This window comes from Engraulis encrasicolus, chromosome 21 (genome assembly GCF_034702125.1).
Source record: "Engraulis encrasicolus isolate BLACKSEA-1 chromosome 21, IST_EnEncr_1.0, whole genome shotgun sequence".
Lineage (NCBI taxonomy): Eukaryota > Metazoa > Chordata > Actinopteri > Clupeiformes > Engraulidae > Engraulis > Engraulis encrasicolus.
Window position 1 is genome coordinate 30,030,501 of NC_085877.1, and position 24,436 is coordinate 30,054,936.

The 24,436-nt window shown below is 39.4% G+C and overlaps 1 protein-coding gene across 3 annotated transcripts; it reads right to left on the reverse strand.

Moving 5' to 3' along the window:
* Positions 1–1,062: 1,062 nt before the first annotated feature.
* LOC134437105 (usherin-like) lies at positions 1,063–24,436 on the reverse strand. Of its 3 annotated transcripts, none has more exons than XM_063186553.1 (17): positions 24,192–24,436; positions 24,015–24,075; positions 19,582–19,612; positions 17,812–18,090; positions 17,172–17,456; positions 16,148–16,414; positions 15,317–15,583; positions 14,499–14,786; positions 13,781–14,296; positions 13,405–13,482; positions 12,684–12,749; positions 11,866–11,928; positions 11,195–11,239; positions 8,186–8,368; positions 7,181–7,371; positions 2,516–2,555; positions 1,063–2,294 (listed from the first exon to the last, which is right to left on the reverse strand). In XM_063186553.1, the coding sequence occupies exons 1-17, from the start codon at positions 24,257–24,259 to the stop codon at positions 2,278–2,280; spliced, it is 2,745 nt and encodes a 914-aa protein (XP_063042623.1). In that variant the 5' UTR covers positions 24,260–24,436; the 3' UTR covers positions 1,063–2,277. The 3 variants fall into 3 exon arrangements, with proteins under 3 accessions (XP_063042623.1, XP_063042622.1, XP_063042624.1); XM_063186552.1 differs by having other exon boundaries at positions 11,866–11,931; XM_063186554.1 differs by lacking the exon at positions 11,195–11,239 and having other exon boundaries at positions 11,866–11,931.

Here is a 24,436-nt window from a genome sequence, read left to right on the forward strand (position 1 = left end):
GGGTGGTCTATGTGTACTGTGTTCCATAATTAACTAGACTGCCTGTGCAGTCGCCTTCGACTGCTTAAGGTATATCCCCGAAACACAACGCTTCCAGTCCCCCATCATTCCTACCACTCCCGTCCACCTTTTCATAAACGTACAGTATATGATAAATACAAAATATTAAAGAAATATATTTAATATCTATACATAGATCAATGACGTGCATAGGCTTAAAACCAAATGACCATTGTGAAAATGAAGCAAAAAATGGGGCAAATGGTAACACTGTTTTAATGGTTCACTATTACAGTGAATATACCACATTAGGTACAGTGTAATAACCATTGTAACAATATTTAATACCATGTAATACCAGTGTAACACCATGTACCAATTTTGTACTACATCATGTATTTTTGTGTAAGTGGTATTACATGGTATTGCATATTGTTACACTGGCATTACACTAGTATTACATGGTATTAAATATTGTACACTGGTTATTACACTGTAGCTGGTGGTATTGCATATTGTTACACTGGTATTACACTAGTATTACATGGTATTAAATATTGTTACACTGTACCTAATATGGTAGATTTACTGAAATCGGAACTGTTAAAATAAGGTAGTACTGGGCAAATCAATCCACCCAGTCAGAAATGATGGGCCAAATAAAAATTCCACCATTTTGAAACTGTTGACCTCCAAACTCAAATCAGTTCATGAACCTACCCTAGAGCATTAACACACCAAATCTGGGAGAAATCCATCCACCCAGTCAGAAGTTATGGGCCAAACAAAAAATCGGTCATCTTGAATTCAGCCATCTTGAAAGTGTTGACCTCCAAACTCGAATCAGTTCATGAACATGCCCTAGAGCATTCACCCAAAAAATCTGGGACAAATCCAAACATCCGTTCAAAAGTTATCGCGTTAACACGAAAGACCTTACGCGGCGGTGAGACGCGGCGGCGGCGCACGCAAAACCATTACATCCCAGACGCTCCGCGTTTCGGGGATATAAATAATAATAGGCTACTTGATACAAACTGGGTATATACACCAATCTTGCAGTCAAATTTACTACCATTTAATACCTTTTGTCACTACCTTTAGATTTTTTTTTACAACCATCACGATACTCCAATGTGAGTATTAACAAGACATCTTTTGTAATTTCTACCTCCTTAACATTACATTACACTTTCATTTTTTGCAAAAAGACGCCCGAGAGGGAGCAGTGCGACGGGACGGTACCATGCTCGGTACCTCAGTCATGGAGGAGGATGGGGGAGAGCACTAGTTAATTACTCCCCCCACCAACCTGGCAGGTTGGTAACCTGACGCCCTAACCGCGTACCCATGAGTGCCCTCAGATAGCCTACAGAATCAACATTTTTTTTGTCAAAATGGTACAACAAAAAATAATACCTTTTGAGCAAATTAACTACTTTTAAGGCCATTAAATTTTGGGTTTTTAATTTATCACCTTTTAATACTTTTTAAAACCCTGCATGCACCCTGTGTACATAATCACAGTACAATATACTGTACACTATGAAACACTAAACGGATTCCATTTAGAATTTTCTAGATAATATAATACACTTCTATCCAAAGGGACTTACAGTTGTTGATAAAGTAATTGTACAGTGTTGATTTCAGTCCATGGGAGGGGCCTGGTCAGGGTAGGATTCGAACCCAAAACCCTCTGATCCAAATACCACCTCCCTGACCATTAGTCCAAGACTGCCCCCAGTTATACTGTTGTTGTACATACGTAAGTAGTTATGGTAGATCTTTCATAGTATTTCAGTGTTGTCAACCTGTTAACATATTTTCACATTAACATGAGATGTTCCTCTACCATTAGACAAAGCAAGAAGGCAGTAACTGCATTGTTGTTGAAAATGAGTTACTATGATTTTAATGACGCATATCAATATAAAAAGTTTAATAAAATGACTGATCTGCAAAAAAACACCATGAAAATATACAGTAAAGCTAAAGGTAAAAACCCAAACTACAGGCTCATTTGAAAGTAATTTGAGTCAGTGTGGAGCTCTATGTAGTTATTGCCTTTTTGCTTTGTAGGGCAGTATTCCCATTACATGTGTAATTCTGATGAGTACAATGATTTCAATACTCATTTCCATGGTGGAAAAATCACATCCTGAGTATAAGGTATTCAGTATTTGATAACAGGACTTCTGTGAAATAAAAAAAGAAAAATGGCAAAGGCGTGAAATCTTCCACTGTACCATTCCTACTGCCCATCAAAGTCGTTCTTCAAAATCTTGAAGGTTCTGTAAAAACAAACAAACGAAAAAACAATAGCCCATTGGTGGGTCAGTTGTTCATATAAGTATTTCACATGCAGTATAATTAAAGGAAGCTATATTTAACTCATGCAAATGTCGTGTAAAACTAACTGTAAAAGCTAGAAATTACAAAAAGCATATATCATTCATGTAATAAAATCAGAAATGACTACTTAGAAAGATGAACATTAAGTGGTAATACAAACCATTAACATATGATGTCCCCTTTGGCTGAGTGCCAACTATCTGTGATGAAGAGAAAATATATATATTGGAAAAAAAGAAAAGAAAAGCAAAACGTGTTTTGTGTTAAATGTGACCATGACAAACACCTGGTAATATAGACATAGAGGGGTGTAATAAATAGTAGCAGTAGTGCACGTGGGAAAAACATTATGTGCCAATAATGCAAGTAAGGCTCAAAATCCTAAAATCATAATGTTGTGTCCATACAGTAAATCTGGCGCTCTGCAGATGATGCTACAAATAAAAAAAACTTGTTGCTTGAATGCCTTTGACACAGGAATTTGGAGCAATACATACAACAACTAGAAATGCATTCAGAGAATGCAGACCTCCGCCAAGGAAGTTCAGTTCGTTTTGGACATGGGTGTAGATGTGGTTTCATGCATTTAGGCCTATAGGCTACATAGCATTTGTGTTCAGGTAATTGAACCGTCAAGTCGTAACCAAATTATAGTTCTATCTGTCTCTTTTATCATTTCCATGTCCTCTAGCTGTGGTCTGTTTAGTTCAACTTTGATTGTTTTATTGGCAAAGTGATTGTTCATGCTATAGCCTATGCCTTCTGTGATTTGCAGATGCACTTAAGCCTTGAAGCTCATTGCTACATATTAGTCACATTGTTGATGATTGGCAGCATGCCTTTCATTAGGCTACCATCTAAAACAAAATACAAATTAAAAAGCACAATTTTCATTGGCCAACACCCGTAGTAGGCCTACATATTCTACAGTAGTGCAGCGGTTCCCGACGCACAGTAATAGGCCTATATATATTAATATATATATTATTATTATATCCCCGAAACGCGGAGCGTCGGGGATGTAATGGTTTTGCGTGCACCGCCGCCGCCGCGTCCGCCGCCGCCGCGTAAGGTCTTTCGTGTTAACGCGATAACTTTTGAACGGATGTTTGGATTTGTCCCAGATTTGGTGTGTGAATGCTCTAGGGCAGGTTCATGAACTGATTCGAGTTTGGAGGTCAACAATTTCAAGATGGCCGAATTCAAGATGGCCGAATTTTGTTTGGCCCATTACTTCTGACCAGGTGGATGGATTTGTCCCAGATTTGGTGTGTGAATGCTCTAGGGTGGGTTCATGAACTGATTAGAGTTTGGAGGTTAACACTTTCAAGATGGCCGAATTCAAGATGGCCGAATTTTTGTTTGGTCCATAACTTCTGACCGGGTGGATGGATTTGTCCCAGATTTGGTGTGTGAATGTTCTAGGGTAGGTTCATGAACTGATTCGAGTTTGGAGGTCAACAATTTCAAGATGGCCGAATTTTTGTTTGGCCCATTACTTCTGACCGGGTGGATGGATTTGTCCCAGATTTGGTGTGTGAATGCTGCAGGGTAGGTTCATGAACTGATTCGAGTCAATGGAGGAGTCAATGGAGGTCAACACTTTCAAAATGGTGGAATTTTTATTTGGCCCATAACTTCTGACTGGGTGGATTGATTTGCCAGGTAACTCCTTAATTTAATGGTTCACCATTTCAGTGAATCTACCATATCAGGTAGGCCTACAGTGTAATAACCAGTGTAACAATATTTAATACCATGTAATACTAGTGTAATACCAGTGTAAAAATAGGCAATACCAGGTACAGTGTAATAACCAGTGTAACAATATGTAACACCATGTAATACTACTGTAATACCAGTGTACAAATATGCAATACCATGTAATACCACTTACACACAAATAGCCTACATGATATACAGTGCCCTCCATAATTATTGGCACCCCTGGTTGAGATGTGGTTAAAAGCCTTAAATTAAATGCAGTGTTTTATTGCAGAAGAATACTGTCAACACTGAAAATTTTAGGAAAATGTAGCCTTTCAACTCAAATGAATTGTAAGAAAATAAAAAATCCATGACTAAAAAAATAATTATTTTTCATTAAATCACCTGTTCCACAATTATTGGCACCCTTAACAATTCCCAGGAAATAAATATAATTGAAGCATTTCTGTCATTTCTACAGTAGTTTACAAAGTTTACCAGAGTATGTAGGAACATTTAATTAGTAATTCATCACTTCCTGTTTCCCTGGGGTATAAATATGACGTGACACCGAGGCCATTTCTCTTACCCACTCTTAAACATGGGAAAGACAAAGGAAACACAGCATACAAGTGAGGCAGATGTGCGTCGACCTTCACAGGTCAGGCAGAGGCTACAAGAAGATTGCCACTCAACTGCAGCTGCCCATATCCACTGTGAGAGGAATAATTAAGAAGTTCAAAACAACTGGAACAGTGGTAAACAAGCCTGGACGAGGACCCAAGTTTATTTTGCCACCACGCACAGTGAGGAGGATGGTAAGAGAAATCAAAAGATCTCCAAAGCTCACTGGTACAGAATTACAACAAATGGTAGCATCCTGGGGTCACAAAGTCTCCAAATCAACCATCAGGCGCTGTCTACACGCCAACAAGCTGTTTGGGAGGCATGCACGGAGAAAACCTTTCCTCACTCACAATCATAAACGCAAGCGTCTGGAGTTCGCCAAGCGGTATTGGGGCTTCAACTGGGACCGTGTGCTTTGGTCAGATGAGACCAAGATTGAGCTTTTTGGCAACAAACACTCTAAGTGGGTCTGGCGTACCACGAAAGATGCGCATGCTGAAAAGCACCTCATACCCACTGTGAAGTATGGGGGTGGTTCGCTTCCAAAGGCCCTGGGAACCTTGTTAGGGTGCATGGCATCATGAATGCTTTGAAATACCAGGACATTTTAAATCAAAATCTGTTGCCCTCTGCCCGAAAGCTGAAGCTGGGTCGTCACTGGGTCTTTCAGCAAGACAATGACCCTAAACATATGGCCAAATCTACACAGAAATGGTTCACCAGACACAAAATCAAGCTCCTCCCATGGCCATCTCAGTCCCCTGACCTCAACTCCATTGAGAACCTGTGGGATGAGCTGAAGAGGAGAGTACAGAGGAGAGGACCCAGGTCTCTGAATGATTTAGAGAGATTCTGCAAAGAGGAATGGCTGAAGATCCCTCTTTCTGTCTTTTCCCATCTTGTGAAAACATTATAGGAGAAGATTAGGTGCTGTTTTGTTGGCAAAAGGGGGTTGTACAAAATATTAACACCAGGGGTGCTAATAATTGTGACACACATTATTTGATGTCAAATAATGATTTCTTTATGTGGGATTTTTTCCCCACTGAATAAATGCACTTGTATTGAAGGTTGGATTTTTCTCTTTTTTTCCATTAGGTCCCATATTATTTAGAAAAAAAATAAAATAATTGGAAGCTAAAAAACACATCTCAACCAGGGGTGCCAATAATTATGGAGGGCACTGTAAGTACAAAATTGGTACATGGTGTCACACTGGTATGACGTGGTATTAAATATTGTTACACTGGTTATTACACTGTACCTAATGTGGTATATCCTCTGTAATAGTGAACCATTAAAACAGTGTTACCATTTGCCCCATTTTTTCCTTCATTTTCACAATAGTCATTTGGTTTTAAGCCTATGCACGTCATTGATCTATGTATAGATATTAGATATATTTATTTTATATTTTGTATTTATCATAAACGTTCATGAAAAGGTGGACGGGAGTGGTAGGAATGATTGGGGACTGGAAGCGTCGCGTTTCGGGGATATACCTTAAGCAGTCGAAGGCGACTGCACAGGCAGTCTAGTTATTTTTTGTAATAACAAGACAACATACTGTGGCTACTTTGAGCCGTTCACTTAATTATTGAATCAGAAGGAAATGTGCAAGAATCCCCTGATCCAGTGGCAGTGCATGGATGGTTGTGGAGTGTCAGTTATTGTTTTGGGCTATTTCGTAAGGCTAAACAAACTTTTGAGAGGTAAATACACTTCTATCATTTCTAGCTGTTGCAATATCGTGACACCAACGTTGTAGTACAAACGCAATTGCTTAGCGAGACATGTCGACTCGACTGGCGGAATCATTGCATATCCCGACACTACACTTGTTGGAGAAGTTCCTCCTACCTGTGAATAGCCTATGGGAATCCGTTCATGAGGATTATTGCGAGCTGGTCTTGGTGCTGTGGGCAGTTGATCGGCACCCGGGCCTGCTCTCTATTTCGTATTGAAAATCACTGTTCGCCGCATCTCCAGCGTTCATTCGTTATGAAGTCTAGGAACTAGTCTATGGAATGTTTGTAGTGCTGATGGCCTCAGTGCGCGGGGATTGGGGAAGCAGCAAATCACCCTGGACTAACGCAATTCGCGCGCGCCTTTCTTTGAGCTTCATTTTATATGAATGTTTTGTGACATCATTGTGAACTTAAACTATCTGCGAGGCTGTAGCTAAGGCTGCTTTTTGATAGCGATTTTGACTGCGGTAATGCATTTCACTTCAATGCTCTGCCCCGGTGTGGCTGCGTGAAGGTGGCTGCGTGAAGGTACGCCAGTTAGTAAGTGGTGCTGCTCAGGCCAGGGCTCCTCCTCAGTGGTCCTTGCGCACCCTGTGGCAGGCCATGTAATAGCAGCGTGACGAACACACACACTGGCAGGCCATGTAATAGCAGCGTGACGAACACACTCACAAATTTGGGCGATCACATAACGGAGGTAACAATAGTGAGAGGTTTGTGATTCAGAATGGAAGGGGGGTTACCTTGCTCTCTATCCAATTCAGGACAGTAGACTTTGCCTTGTCATTGGTTTCACATCTCAGCAAGCCCTGGTCCTCATAAAACAGGCAGTCCACAACGAGCATGCCATCCTTGGCATACCTCCTGCTGTCTGGCACTACATAAGTAGGGTCAAATGTGTGATGCATCACTACCAGTACGGTAGGCTTGTTTACTGTGGGAAAATGAAGTGAACATGGAAAGCGGTACAAGATTGTTACAATATGCAGATATACAGCATAGTACTATACATGTAACCCAAGTCTATGGGCATTGCATATCTAATGCTAAGAATATGTACTTGGTAGTTTTCAGGTTGTTACCATTTTTTGTTTTGTCAACATTTTTTAGACAGTTCACAAGGACTTTCTTTCTCACGTGACATACGGTTCTTAAAATGCAATCCTATGGAGACTATAGCAGACTAGGAGAATAAATGGAGTTCAATGGAAAGTCATGTCCATTTAGGACCCTGGACTGGTCTCACTCTTTAGCTGATTGATCTTGGTCACCACATTGAAAAATGTTTTGGTGATACTGAGGTGTTGTCAATATTCATTTGACACTTTGTTTCAGTGTAACACTTTTAGAGATAATTCAACTCAATATTGTGTAAATACAGTGGTGTAGTCTACGTAGAACGCGGGTATACGGAGTATACCCACTTCTAAATTTCAGGGATTTCAGTATACCCACTTAAAATTGATTGATCCATTGTTTTGAATAGCACAAATATATACAGTATACCCACTTCAAAAAATGCTCAAATATACAGTATACCCACCATAAAAAAGTAGACTGTGTAGAGCAGCAACTTTGTTGGCCACCAATATGATGGTTTCTTTTGACTCCACTGTTACAGTAATTTGACTGACAGTGTTGTTAATACTCTGGATTTATAAAAGTTTACTGAAATATTGACGCACAAGTTTTACAGTGTATGGGTGTGCCTGGGCCAGGCTAGGAATGTCTCTTCTACAGTACTGTACCTGGGATTTCTCTCAATGTTGCTTCAACGTCGGTTCCTACCCGAGACACCACCATGCAGATGGCCAGGATCATATGAGCACTGTCCACCGATTTCACCTCAGAGAGACCCTGAAGCCAGAGGTTTTGGATTTCGGAACAGTAGCTTTTTGTCTTTCCAGAGGCATGAAAGTAATACTTTTTCTCTGCCGAAAAATAAAGAACAGTGCCAGAAAGTGGTTAGGATGCCATTGATTTGCACGCTAGGTACTGTAGTAACTTTCATTGTATCTGACCCCAATTGTCTTTACATATATTTGTTTCGCATTTTAAGATGCTAGAGGTAGAAATAATTTTGTTAGTATCTAATATCCAGAATATATTAGAATTAGAATATATTAGTTTATTACTTAGCAGTGGTGGACGAAGTACACCAGTTATGTACTTGAGTAAAAGTACAGTTACCTTGCATTGAAAACTACTCAAGTAAAAGTGAAAGTATTCACCTCACTTTTTTACTTGAGTAGAAGTACAAAAGTATCTGCCGTCAAAAATACTTAAGTACTAAAAGTAAAAAGTAAAAATTTAAAAATGAAGCCTTTGGTGCAATTTTAATATTTAAGTGTTGTAGGCCTAGTTTGGTCATATCTAATTAAATATCCTCTGATTTGCATAGGCTATACCAACATGTTAGAACTAGGCCATAACAGGCCTCAGAAACACTGTGGAGTAAGTCCATGGATGTTATAGCATCAGAAGTTCATTTTCACCTCTCTAAACATTTAATACTGACCCTAACATGCCCAAAAGAACACATGAAAGGGCCATTAATATTAAATATGATTAGGCTGAAATTGATTATATGCCTATTAGAACAACTACTACAATACCCCCCAGCCGTAGGCCTACAGTCCAGTATTGGCCTACTTATTTGTGACAGCAAGGAGTTAGAGTAGTAGCCAATAAAGTACTTTGTTTATTTTTTGTTATAATTATGGTTTTGGTAGACCTCTTCTTCGTATTATTATTATTATTATTATTATTATTTTATTATATTATATTATATTATATTATTATATTATATTATATTATTAGTAGTAGTAGTAGTAGTAGTAGTAGTATGTAGTGTTTGGTTATGTTAAGGTTGGCTTAGGCCTATGTATGGACAAACAGACTTCTTGTGATTCTAAGCTACCTTTAAAGATAGGAACATCTTCAAATACTTGTAATGGTCTCTATTTGCTAGATGCCAATGATTTGCAATAGCCTACTTGATACAACTTAATTGGAACACTTATCTGTCTGATCATGAAAAAGCCTTTTGTGCCTGTGCACATCACTGGGCCAATATTTAGCCAAAGTCCCACTTTTTCTCTCTTTTTTTACTTTGTTGCTGTTGTTTTTTTACAACCTCACTTTGGTGGTATTGCCAAAGCTTTTCATATCCACTGTAGCCTACTGACCTGACTAAAGGGGAAAGGATACATGTTGCAAGGATACATGTTGCATGTAGCCTCACTTTGTAACATATGGTGGGCATGGCAATCCTCATGTAAAGATACAAACCCTTTATACTCCCTCTTTTCCATGAAGTTGAAGCAAATCATTTTTTTTTTTGTGACAGGGGGAGTCTATTAGACAAGTAATTGATATCCCCAACTACTTCAGAAAATACTGCAATGTGAGGGGAAAGAATGCTATCACGGAGTTGTGCGCCTGGATAGTTTGGAATAAGCAGCATGTTTAGGCATCCTGTGTAGGCTACTTGACTCAAGAAACCAACACGCTACAAAAGCGGCAAAAAGTGACTCTATTGTAAGCCATAACACAGATATAGCGCAGTAAGTCAAATAAGCAGTAGGGCCTACATTAAGTATCATTTCACTGATTGTTCAGTTCAAACGCGAAGCCTATCTGACAAATTTCGTCGTCAGGCGAATGCAGCCTGCGAGCTAAACCTCTCCCCCCTCACACAACGAATACGACGTGCAGATTAATACACTCTAACAACGTTATTGTCGCCTGCTTTATTGTTTTGCTGTGCTTTCTGCATGTTACTAGAAAGTACCGTTTCTTCTTATTTCAATTAGTCTCGTAAGTCGCAACAGTGGACACATCAGTGGTCTTGCTCTGCTCGCTTTCCTTCTGAAACTGTACAGTGGAGCAGTGGAGCTTGTTGTCACGTGACATATTACAACCAATTACAATGGCGAATCTCTGAGTCTGCCAATCGGATTCAGTTTCACTTTCTTCACACAAGCGTGAAATTTCAGATTTCATTTGACCAGGGCATTAAAAATTAATTACTTCACCTGCCGTGTATCGCCTTAAATAAAAAAAGGAACGAGTAAGGAACGAGTGTTTCTGTAAATGTAACGAAGTGAAAGTACTAAATTTCGCTTTGAAATGTAGTGAAGTAAAAGTATAAAGTCTTACCAAATGAAAATACTTGAGTAAAGTATGAAAGTATGAAAATGTTACTTAAGTACAGTAACGAATTACATTTACTTCGTTACTGTCCACCACTGTTACTTAGTAAATATTCATAAAATGATGCCAATTGTGAACGAGCAGCATATATATATATATATATATATATATATATATTTTTTTTTACAAAAAACTATTACATTCTCTACCATTAAAGGGACACTGTGCAGGAAATTGTCATAAAAGGTACTGCAACTGCTCATTGAAACGGGGCAGCCTAATTTGATCTTTACTTGAAAGTTTACTAAAATACACAAATATTTTCTAGTATGGTCCAAGTAGAATCATTTTTGCAGCTGAAAATGGCTATTTTTGGAAATTCAAAATGGCGGACCATGGAGAAGATCTCCCTTCTCATGTATGAAAAGTGCAATTTTTCCAGTCATAATGAATGCTTAGAATTTGATGGTGGTGGTAAGTATTCATGAAAAAGGTAACATTAGTGAATGGGCAGCATGAATTCTGGAAATAAACAACTAAAAATCTCACACAGTGTCCCTTTAAGCAAAAGTCAGATCATATAAATATGAAAAAAGACCCACTCTTAAATGTAGATAGTGTTGGACCACTGCTCTTTGATCCTTCACCTGTGTACGTGCACGCACGCACACGCACACACACACACACACACACACACACACACACACACACACACACACACACACACACACACACACACACACACACACGCACACGTGTTATAAATCATGCATATAACCAGTTGAGGACAATTCACACACCTCTTATGCTTGCTGCACATTTCATGCACAAACGTGTGACCATGCAACTTTTCATGTCAATTTTGCACACGATAGCACACCGGATACACAGACCCGTACATTCTGTGCAATATTGATACAACCATGAGGAGTGATCTTCTGAATTTCCATGCTAAGATCACAGGATATTTAAACAATGGTGCAAATATTAATGACTGCACTGTTGGCTATCTGTCCCCAATATGAAATCTTTATTGCACAGTGCTTTATTTTGCCTATGGCCAAAACATTTGCATTTGGGTAGCACTTAATTCTCTTTGTATGCAATAAAACTTTTGAAATGTTACATCTGCATGAGAGGTGTACACGTTTTCTTAAACTGGTCCTTGTTAACAACTTAAAATATGGAAGGCATAAACAAAACAAAGGTGCACAAGCAACACAGTATTACACATAAGGTCTTCAGTAAGGAACCATCACTTTTGAAATCATACCTGCAGGTCTTCCATAGGATGTTGCAGATTGGCTGTTCCCATATTGTCTGGATGTGTCTTTATCTTCTGTTTTGTAAGATAAAATAATATTTCAAGAAAACTGACATCTAAGTTAATTTCAAGACATTAAGTTACTAATGCAAGTTTTTTTGTCCCAGACCTGGTGGATGTAAAAAGGTAGATCTACAAATAAAACCCTCAGCATACACATATCCAATTTCTTATAGCAGAATATTAATTTAATATTAATTAAAGTAAACATAAATCCTGTATCCTAGTAAACTAAATGAACCAACCTGGCAGCAGAAAATGTTTTTCCCTGGCAAGTTGGTTTAGTACCACTCCATTGGAAATAATCCAAAATGAAGCCAAATCCGTACTGCAATCACAACACTTTAAAATGTGTATGCGCTGTATGTCAAAGTTTTTTTGTTTGAATCGGTCTACCAATCCGTTGTAGAGGTTTAACAAGGTGATGACGTTGCTGTGCTGGGCTGTTAAACTGTAGCAGTGCAGTTAAACGGTTTGAACCAGTTTGAATACCAGTCATTGGTTCCACAGATTCAGTAATGACCAGATTGTACTTTTCATGTTATAGTCTACGATGCCAAAATGTTTTTTTTTTACATTTTACGTTATCTTCAACATGCTACGCTCTTCCTATATTGTTGGTGCGTCTCTGGAGTAGTCCAACAACGTAGGGAATAGAGCACACTCAGTATCTTTTTTCTATTTATTCATTAATTGGAGGGTTTATCCAAAATGACTAAAAATTGTCCTTTGCCCAGGGCACTGGCACTGTTCAAATCCTACTGTACCTGCATAGCCAGGAGCTCGGCGTGCTTGGTGGTTTATTGGGCGTTCCTCCTTGCCTGTGTGTGTGACTTTGTATTACCAAATAAAAATGTGAAAATAATAGTTAGGTCATGACATGAAAGTATTGCATAATCATCACCATCATCTTCAAGTGTACTCTGGTACAGCTCTGCATTCTTTTTAACAGTATTAAAAACAAAAACTTATTTCACCATTTTACACTTAGTGGTACAATTGGAGTAAGATTGCAGACAGTATACTTTGGTAATATGGGCATTTCTGTAAGTATTAAATGGGTGCAAACCATTGGTCATTTACACTTGGATTTCGTTGTGCTGCTGGTGTTTAAAAAGCAGACACATTATGGTATATAAAATAATTTGACAGGTCATAACAGACACTAAAAAAACACACATATCAAAAACATTTCTTATTTTCCATAGTAATTCAATTCCTACAGTATTTGCGTAACCAGCACTGGTGCTGTGTTGGCTGTGTATCAAGTGTTTCTCTTTACAGTATTTGTCTGTTTGACTTTGCGATCTTGATGTGAAAAGAAATACAATGATAAATGCATTAGTTTTTTAAACATTTGCTGACCTGGGAAGGGAAATGATTAATACTACCTCGTAGTTATATGAATATAACAGAGATACTGTAAACACACAAGATGTTGTATAAAACAAGTTCTTCTAAGGTAATTACCATTATTTCAAGTCCTACCTGCATGGCTAGGAGGAGTGGGCGTGATTTGACTATGTGCTGGGTGTGCCTCTTTGCCTGGGTATGTGACCACACGACCTTGCCACAAAAAGAAATACAATAATGAATATGTTTGTTGACAACCACAATGCACCAAACATTACGCCATTCATATGAAAGGAAATTGTCACTGAAACACTTGACTTGCTATAAACTATATAAAAAAACAAATGTTGTAAAACTTAAAAAAAATATGCAAAGATATTTTGTTTAAACACATTTAAAAATTACAAATACATTATTATCAATAGTAGTGTTGTATATATAATTACTACTATGATATCAAAACTGTTATAATTGTATTATACATTCGTTATCTATCCATCCAGTAACTTACATTGATCGATCGCCACCACGTTTGGGATGCTTTGAGCACTCTTCAGTACGGTGCTAACATAAATGACGCAGCTGCAGTCAGTCTTGAAGGCATCTTCTGGTAGAGTATACTGTGTATTTTCAGTGAATGCATTGAACATGTTAGCCCCTTGCTTGGTGACTGTCAAAAGGTATGAAACACGGCCTACTGCTGCTGGCTTTTTCCATGTCACCATCTTGCTATGAACATCAAGCTGAAGGTCAGTAGGTTGGGGTATCTTCATCCCCGGATATTTAAGATGACTAGAGGAAGAACTTTGTTGTTTATTTCTCAATGTGAATACAGTGATATCAAGTTCATCCCCAGGGTCGAGGTCATGGATGGTAATGCCTGAATCCCACACTGTAAAAGTACTCTCGAACTTGGAGCATTTTCTGGTGACTCTGTATCCATAGTCTGACCCCAGAGATTTCCACATGAGAGATACGGAGGTCGGTGTGGCAGATTTTATTTGAATTGGTCCTGGAGTTGGAACGCCTAGAAGGTAATTGCAAAAATACAAGGTTATTACAGTACTTTTTATCATCTTTATAGTACTACATTTCTGCAACATATTGCCTTAAGTAACAGATTACATTTTGATCATTACCATTTTGCTGTCAATAATATTATAACAGAGGCTCTCCGCAAAGGCTAAAGAACAAACACTCAAGAACTCAAGTCATTCATTAAATCATACCAGGGCAGAAGATGGTGGAGCCGAGCATGATTGGGTGCACACCCTCCGATCCGGCAGAGACACTGAATAGGTATTCGCTGGCTGGCTTCAAGTCTTCAATGACTGTACTACATAAATCAGTAGTGACGGTCTTGAGATCTGTCCCATCACAGACATATGAGATCTGGAACGAGCCTGCGATCTGGTTCTCTTTTTGAGATGGAGTCCAGCTAACTTCAGCAGAAGTTGGTGTCAAAGACTTCACCCAGAAAGTCTCAACTGTTGATTCCTGTTGATTCCTGTTGATTCCTGATGTTAAGGGACACAATTTCAGAAATTGTCACTGTTTATGCCTTGCAGTGGATTACACCTTACATCGCATGTACAAATTCACCCTGCAATGTATATGTACTTTTACCCAATTTACTCAATTTACCATTAACCTTGAATTGTGTGGAGGGGATCTCATTTTACTGTTTGATTTACCTGATTAATTTATTATTACTCATATTATTACTATTATTTACTTTAATTTATTATACTTCATGATCTACTTCATGAATTTAGACTTTATTTGACTACTTCTTTTTGGTTACTTCTATAGGCCTACTTCAAACTACGCAGTGTTGTTGCTCCAAACTCCTTGAATCTTGAATCTTTTACTGAGGTAACTAGCGAACCGTTTTCTGAATCACAAAGAAATCACCTCGAGTCATTGATAGCAACCACATACAGCAGTGTGAAATTCAACACTTTGACAGTTTGTTTGTTTGGGGGCATTCACAATGTTGGGTGTTTTTAGACAAACCAACATACTTTTAAATGTGTTTCTGACGTACCGGTGTAAAAGTTAATTGTAGCAGGCAGGCTTTCAGTCCCGTTTCCACACACCACGCGGACTTTGACGTTGTACTCGGTGTGCGGGTGCAGGCTTGGGATGACAGCACTGCATGATGCGGTTGAGATAAACCGGGCTTTTCCCCCTTTATAGCCATAACATACGAGGAAAGTGTGTGGGATTCGCTCCATACTGCTCGGTGCAGTCCAGCTGAGGTCTGCTGATGTTTCCGTTTTCTTTACAGTCAAATTCTCTGGAACAGGTATGTCTGCGACAATGGAATCACAAAAACGCAGCAACGTTAACAGACAAAAAATATTTTACATATTTCCAAAATAACCAGAATGTTAAAAAACAAAGAACAGTTGTGCTCTTATGGACTGCATTTCATTTTCCGGATATGTCTGAAACAATGGCAATAAATAAAGTTGCAGAAAAGAAGAAAATAAATATTTCATAATAATGACATTGAGAAAAAGAGAAAAGAGATATTGCATAATGTTAGTACATAACGTATAACCAAAATGACTAGACTGTAAGAAACCAAACAAAAACCTCCTGGAAATCTGGTAGGCCCATCGATTAAATAAAATAAACATAACAGTTGTGCTATTTCGGATTGAATTTCATTCAGGATAACTGGTGGAATTATACCATACCTTTCAGTTGTATTTCCATATGATACAAATACATGATTAGTACATTAAAATACGCTTCGCTTAAACTTTTTCAGCCATTACAGGGTATTGGTTACAGTCCCTGGTGCAATTATATAGCTAGTGGCTAGAAGACTATTTTAGCCAGTGCAATATAACAAAATAGAAACACTTACTCATGCATTGGGATACTGACACACTTTGAATCTCCTCCCCACTTTCACTGATGGCTGCTACGGTAAACTTATATGTATCTCCTGGATGTAGATTCTGTACTTCAAGTTGAGTGACAGGCGTCACGGTGCAGTAACGATCTCCCGACCTTTCACCCCTCCAGGTGATGCAGTATTTCAGGCGGTCTGTCGGTCCATCCTGAGGAGCAGGAGTCCAACTCAGAGACACAGAGGTAGGGGTCAACACTTTACATTCAGGAGGATGGAGAGCTGTGAGGAACAAAAGGAAATATATTCCTCAGTGAACCTGATGACACTACACATGAAACACATTTGTCTGTAAAGTCAAGCACTGGGCTGTGGCTCATCTTTAACTTTTAAAATATTTACTAATCCTGCAGTCATTAAAGCAAAGGTTTGCCCTGAGCTGTGCATGGGGGTTTGAACTTTATGGGAGCAATAGACTCAATAGACTCAACCACTGCATATCTACAGTGTATACTATATGCGGTACATGTAGTTGACGTGCCAGCCGGAACAGTACATGAAGCAGACAAGGCCTCTCTCCTTCTTCTACACACAAGAAAGACCTTGACATGTACTCCATGTGTGGTTGCAGATTACAAAACATATTTATGAAGGGAATACAACATTGTGAATTGTGAGAAAAACACAAAGAAATCTTTACAGATGTTACAGATATACCTGAGGGACAGTGGAGAGTGGTCTAAAGATCAACCTAAACTACAGTTGACACACAGCATCTCCTACCAGAGATGTATAACTTCAACCCCAAAACTGAAGACACCAAAAGTTCAGTCCAGTTGTTGACAACTTTACTCCTTTGAATAAGGTAATAGAATGATAATATTCACAGATTCTATGAGGGATGGGGAACAGGGTTTTTTTTATTATTAGGGACATTGTAGGATTAAAACATAAATGTGTCCATTTCATGCATCGTACCAGGGAAGACATTAGAACCATGGAAACGTATAACTATAAACATTCAAAAAAGTAGACGTACCAGCTGGGATAGTGCATGCAGCAGATGAGACCTCTCTCCCAGTTTCCCCCACAAGCTTGACGAAGGCAGTATACTCCTCGAGTGGCTCCAGGCCCGTTACGACCGCACTGCGGGATGTAGTGGAGATAATAATCGGTGCGTGCTTAGAGCTACGGCCGCACTCGGAGCTACGGTAAGAGATGAGGAAAGAGTGAGGCATTCCCTCCATCCCTGGAGCAAGCGTCCAGCTGAGGCATGCAGATGTTTCCATTCTCTTCACAGTCAGACCCTCAGGGACCGGGACCTCTGAAAGAATGGATTGAATTGTACACGGGTCATTGACATTTTTTTTAAGTAGCAAACGTCAGGTCATACAGTCAGAGCTAATGTCAATGAATGAATAAATAATTGGTATTTAATGTACATGCAATGAGTATGGTTCTTAGATAATGCAGTAAATGATCCGGTTCAATGGGAAAATACAGTAATGGTGTTATACAGTAATTACTGTAACAGACGTAACAATTCATAAATCACTCTTTTTTAAATCTTGAAAAGTCATTACAGCGCATAATTTTAAGTCTGTACTTACTATATGCATACACTTGCTTGTTAGCACATCAAACAGCTAACATATGTACAGAGTCAGTGTCTGTCTTACCCATGGCTTTGGTTGCTGATGCACTTGGCCCCAGCTCTCCTCTGTCATTGACGGCAGCGACAGTAAAGTCATACGTCTGCCCGGGACCGAGGTCTTGAATACGAAGCTCTGTGGCTGAAGATTCCGTCTCAATAGACCGCCCTTCGGACTTCTTCTTCTTATTTGTCCAGGTGACTCTGAATTTTTGAGGCTCGCTCTGTCCTTCTTGAGCTTTCCAGGCCAGCGTCAAGCTGTTGTGTGTGGCATGAGGGAACACAATTGGCCCAGGACAAGGGGGGGCTGAAAAGAGAAGAACAAAGACAAGGAGATAAAAGAAAAGTAAAGAAAGATCATTGCTGAGGCTGAGAATTCTGTGAAATGAACACTACACAACCCCGCCGTAACTCAAAAATCTTTGTTGGCATCACAATCAAGAATGACTGTTATCATTGTCAACCCTTGTCAAGTAAACAACAGACAAAGATGATACACAAACTGGATGAACTGTAATGATTATTAACATCTTTCAGTGTTTGCCATACATAGACCATTTATTGTTATTAATTGTATTGTGCATCACCACAGAATGAAAATCAAGCAGCATAATTTTACATGTCAATTGAGGCACACGCATAACACTTGCAGAGGCCCATTTTTCTGCCACTTTGTCTTTTGGTCCAATTATTCTTCAGTTTACCTGAAGGACCTACTAACGCCTTATGTTACTGGAAGAGAACTGTGCTCATCCAGCACAAGCCATCTGGCTCTGCCATCCAGTCGCTCTAGGTACTCCCAGTCAAGACTGTTCTCCGTTGTTGTACCCAAGTGGTGGAACGGTCTCCCAGAGGCAGCAAGACTAAGCACATCTCTTGCAGCCTTCAAGAAACAAGTTAAGACCTTCCTCTTTCGAGAGGAGCTACTAAACTAATGCTTGAGCTGGCCTAGCCCCAGGGCAGACTCTTGACATGATGTTTAGTTTAGTTTAGTTTAGTTTAGTTTGTGTTTATGTGTTTGCGTGTGCGCTGTGTGTGTACTCTTTATTAATTTAAAAAAAAAAACTAACCCCAAATGCAATGTAATGTAATGTAATGTAATATTCTACAGCCTTATACCACATCTCCTACGATGAGTGAGAAAATATGTGGAGTCCCTAAATGCAGCTATGACAAACAAATGTTCTGAGTAGCCTACTTGAAAACTGTGCGAAAGGGACAGAGACGGAAATAAGCCTATTGTCAAATCAACAGTCATTTATTACACTTTACTGTAATTATAGGCCAAAGTCCATCTACCGCTGTGTGTGCGAGGTGGTAGGCCTATTGATGCCTGTGATTTACCGTATGTCAGTGCTTTTTAACCCTTTGAGGAGTAAGGACTTTCCCCAGGTTCTTCTAGAATTTTACTGGAACACTCTACTGCTCCCATCGAAGTCTGTGTTAAAAATCTTGCAAAGTCCTTATGACATCATAATGAGAACTCAAAATTTGGGCAAAATTCTAATCACATATTTGTGATGGTACTCCTCAAATTAATCTTTATTTCTTAAAGCCCCCCTAACCTTTGTCAAAACTATACACACAAAAAGTTACGATGCCTTTTGCTCGAGACAATCAATTTACATGATGGGGAAACGCAAAATATTCCATCATAGTTGGGTGCAGATTTTAGATGACTACTGATGCCAGCCATTTCTGTCTGTCAACTGATCTACAAAGTAACTACAGTAAAATAATTACTTATTTATTTCAATTTAATTCAGCCTTCATAGTGGTCAATCATAAGGCTACTCACCTTTTATCATGGAGAGCCCTGGTGATATCATCTGCAAAAATATCGAAAGACCCTTGTAATGAATGCAGACTACTGAATAGGCACATGCAACAGCAAGTGTCATGTATAGTGTCATTGGCCATTGTGGGAAATGTGTATCTTTCACAAAGTCACAAGTGAGAAGGGAGAAAAGAGGAAGGTGTTCAGTTGTGCCATGAGTGTATAGGACACTGATCTGTCACACACAAAAACGTTTTCATCAAGAGCAGGTGTTTCATCGTGGGTCATTTCACCTGAAATCAGACACTTTGGGACCCAACCGACACAGATTTCAATCATACTTGCTGTGCCTGTTTAGTAGCAAGGTAGCACCCCAGAACTGCATTTGTGTGAATCTAACACCAATATTAAGGGAGAAACAGACTAGAAAAGGTTTACATATGAGGGTAGGACACTATGCATTCAGCCTTTATAGGGTGGGAGACGTGACACCTTGTTTTTTTGTAACATTGGTTAAAAACCTACAAAACTGTTATTTTTCCTTTAAAAAACAAATGTCAATGAAAGAAGATGTGATACATTATGCTTCATATTAGTCTTAGATGAGAAGAAACATTTTTGTTAAGATTTATGTAAAGGTTTATATGTGAAATATCCTGCGGTTTGACTGTAACATTAATGAAACCTGGAATATAATATATATATAAATTAACCAACAACATTTTTAATAGGCCTAATGTATGAAGAATTTGGCAAGATTGCATAAATATTAACTTTATATTAAGATATGTGAATGTGAGAAAAAACTGAAGACAGTTGTAACCCAGTGAAACATTACGATTACATTTATTATCCTATTTCCTTTGTGTTTGTCTATGTAGTTGTTATTTCATTTCCTGTCCACTAGGTGGCAGTAGAGACACTGTTAGGAAGGGAGAGACGTAGATGAAGAGCACTGGTTGCTATGGATACAGAGCGATATACCAATGAAAGAAAACGATCGCATTGAAGAACAATAGTAAGAGAAAGAAGATCACAAGTTCATTTATTTACTTTATTTTCATGAAACAGTTGAAGAATTTTATTTTGTTTAAGTTGTAACACCTTTGAGAAGCAAGATTTGTTTGAAAGAAGATCCGGACTGCACTGGTTATGTTTATTTCTTTCCTTTCCTCCGGTTGGTTTTTTTAAGAGCTTGATTCCCAACGAACTATCGCCGAACTTCCCTGGGTGCACGCGCGGCCAGTAGTGACTGAGAAGAGGAGCGTCTGGCCATTCGTCTCCACTACTGCCGCGTTTCGTTCCGCATCCAGGCTCCAGAGATAAGGAGATTCATTGCACACACCCGCACGTGGGACACATAAAAACACACTACCCGGGTAGATGGACACTTTTGGACGTGAGAGTTATTTATTTATTTGATTATTTTATTTTATTTCTTTAATTCAGAGCTCTGAGGGTTTTTCTTTTTCTACTTTCTTATTTATTCTACTTTTCTATTTAATTTATCTTCCTCTTTGAAACGGACAATACAGAGGACACTTTTAAGAGTCTATACAGAGAAAAGAGTTGTCACTTGAGTGTTGTTTTACATGAATAAATGCCGGCAATGCTTTGAAACTTTACTTAATGGTCATAGTTGTATTATCCTAACTCCTTGAAAAGAACCTTTGACTAAGGGTGCTCGGTAAATTGCTATTTATAACTTATGCAGAGTACCCTACCTTACACAGTAATATTAACTACAAGTTCAATTTCGTAACACAAATTGCGTCCTGTGAGGTGACATGTATGTCAATGTTTGTGAACGGGCAGCTGCAAGGCCAACTACAAGGGTCTTAAAGACTGGCTCCTAACCAGTCAGTACCTCAGTTATTGGAGAGTGCTGTGGAAGCTTAAGGTGACTATAACCTCTTAATATGTCTTCATTTTGCAACGTTTCTGTCACGCAATGCTTAGGTTCATTTTATGGTGTCCTGTGGTGTGACTGCTCTTATAGAAGGAAAAAAAGTTCTTTATAAATGAAAACACATATTAAGATTAAACACAATCAAGTTAGCATGAGCTCAGATGTCAGTCATGTATACAAAAGGATTAAAATGGCCATAATGCAGTGAATTTCCTGTGGTGCGACTTCATTTTCCTGCGGTGTGACATGCCTATGCAATGTGTTGATGCAGGACACATTTTCTCAAAAATGGCAAAAAATTTGGCGAAATTCCACGGACCACTAAGTGCTTTATTTTTTTCCCAATTTTTTCAATCAATTTTTTCAGGAATTGGAAAACCTTTTTTTTTTTTTGGCATTACGGTTACGCCCTTAATCGTCAACCACCCTATTAGTCAGTGTAAGTCACAAAGATGTCTGTGGTGTTATTTGAAAGCACTTTTCTGGCTCTACAAATTACACAACAGCATGGAATACAACAACCCTCAGAATATTATCATAAATTGAAAAATTAAAAATTGAATATCAAAAAAACTTATATTTTAAATCAAGGCTGAATACATAGTGTCCTACCCTTTTGTAGGCTGGTGCGCTAAGCGCTGGGGGTGGGGCTCAGCCGCGCTGGCTGCAAGGGGTGCACCTGAACTCGTTTGGTGTAATTGGCAGGCGCACCTGTGGTGGTTGGCGGCGGATGAGCAGGGTATGGTTTTAAAATAGCGTTTTGCTCATTGTTGGGGAGAGCAGGGTCAGAGCAGGGCTGCTGAGCTGTCTGCCACAAGCTGTCGTGCCGGGACGTGGGCTGTAGCTGTGTCCATTGCGTGCGGCCGGTCGCTTTGGGAACTGTGGGTAAGTTGCATTTGGGTATTGCGCGTGTTATAGCTGCAATAAGTAATTGAAGAGCCCACGTCCGGCAGCAGCGGCTGAGAGGCCAGCAGCAGCACGGGAATTTGGTTTGTTGTATTTTCGGGGGATTGATTATTTCTCCCCCGCTGTTGAACTGTGTGCATGTGTGAGTGTGTGTCAGTGAGCGAGTGTGTGCGTGTGTGACCCAGCGGTATTGTGTAGTGACATTTGGGTAACTCCGCTGAGTAGGCTACATAGGAGGACTGTACAACAGTTAGGTCTTTATGGGTGTAGTGAATCCTACTGTAATGTGGCCCAGTGTGCAACGTGATGTTTTCGGGCATTAATGAGTGTCAGTAATAGAGATCTTCAGCGTTGATGTCAACTTGTATGCGGCGTTTGGACTTCCGGTTCTATGGCGATTTTTTTTACATTGCAACACGCCATAGAGATTCAGGTTTGGCAAAAATATAAGTTGCACGCCAACAACGAACATTAGCGTGTCCCCGCATCCCTTTCTCATTAGTGGAACGGATCGTATCATCATGTTGGTGTATTCACATGTTAAATCATGACGATTATAATTCAATATTGCTAACCCCTTTCTGATCATTAAAACTTCCGAACTACATGCTTTCCTTTGGTTGCCATGGGTACAACCCTCCGCACGTACATGACGTTAGATACAGGCGCCGCTTCTGTAGTCGCCAAAAGTTTCCGGTTTAAGCATATGGACGCAACATCGTATTTATGTCGAAGTTTGACACAAAATGATCAACCATGTCATACCTACAGCCTATTTTTAACACCCTCGACAGTTTGCGGGGGTTCGCTAAGCGCGTGCTTGCACTCGGAGCTTATTTGAAACTGGCCCCTATTCATTCCCAATGGAGGCCGGAAGCCGATACGAACCAGGAAGTCCTTAAATGCTAACATGAAAGACTACAATCTACTACATGCTTCCGCGTTGAAGAACTCTATTATGGTTTGCCGTGGTTGCCTTTCGTGCACTGATGAGATGAAATGACTATGAATTGTTGTTATTTTCCCTATTTATAGATTGCAGTGGTGTGACTTGTGTAACTTAACTTAACCTAACTTAACTTTTGTACGGTCCTCTTGTAACTCCAGATTGTGATTAATTTATGCAAAACGCACACAGCACTTTATACCGCTGTTGGTTGAAACATTTGTGTATTTTATTTATATTTTCAATGTTGTATTTTAAATCATGAATTGTGAAAAATAAACTACCATAACCGTTATTCCCTTTGTCTGTCTTTCCTGAATCGTGTCACTAAGTGTCCAATAGAACCTGTGGTCTAAATTTCACCTCTTACACTTTTCTAGACTGTCTGTCTGATTTCACGTGAAATGACCCTCGTGTGGCAGAGCAGATATGTTTCATTGTGTAGCTTTTTAAAGTGCAGAATTCCCATGACTGTACAAGCAGCCATAGGCCTATGTGTTAAAACAGCAGGCCTACCTACATGTGTTTTCACCCGGTGGGGTTCGAGGGTGCACCAGCTAATATGTCAACATGCTGAAGTTACTGAATAACGCTCAAGGCTACTGTGTGGCCGTCTTCATATATTAAATAGGCCTAAAACATGATGAAATAACGATTTTGAGTGAATAGCGTGTGCATTTTCTGAAGGCACACCTGATTCTTCTGGTTGTGAGCACTTTGATGATGATATCCACCGTGGTTTCGCATGCCAACCCTTGTTTAAAAATGAAAGATTAAACAAACATGTTTAGCTATTTTGAGTATTTAACGTGAAATCATTGAAGACAGACACAGTAGAGAGACCCGTTGTAAACTGTTGAGTTCACTTACTCGGCATGTGATGTAGTGAATGATGAGTCGTCCACCTCCTCATCGCCGGGTCCATGACTACTCGCCATAGCGGCTAAGTTCAGCTAGTTCTACCTCTTCGCCGAAGACGGAGACCGCGCTGTATAAAGGCTGTAGTCCTAACCAAAATGTAAATTGCACACCGCTGCTTCGCGGAGTCACGGTGACACCTGACGATAGGCAACTGTCAATTTGGAACAGTCACGCGGTCTCTGGCGCAGTTAAAA

What these genes read in the sequence shown, in the direction of transcription:
- LOC134437105 (XM_063186552.1), bottom strand. Translation starts at nt 24,259, where the DNA reads ATGGCGAGTAGTCATGGACCCGGCGATGAGGAGGTGGACGACTCATCA. An exon ending in AGGGCTCTCCATGATAAAAG is followed by an intron (nt 18,091 to 19,581) that starts GTGAGTAGCCTT and finishes TTCTCTTTTCAG; the next exon opens with CCCCCCCTTGTCCTGGGCCA. An exon ending in CCGAGCTCCTGGCTATGCAG is followed by an intron (nt 11,932 to 12,683) that starts GTACAGTAGGAT and finishes CTTACAAAACAG; the next exon opens with AAGATAAAGACACATCCAGA.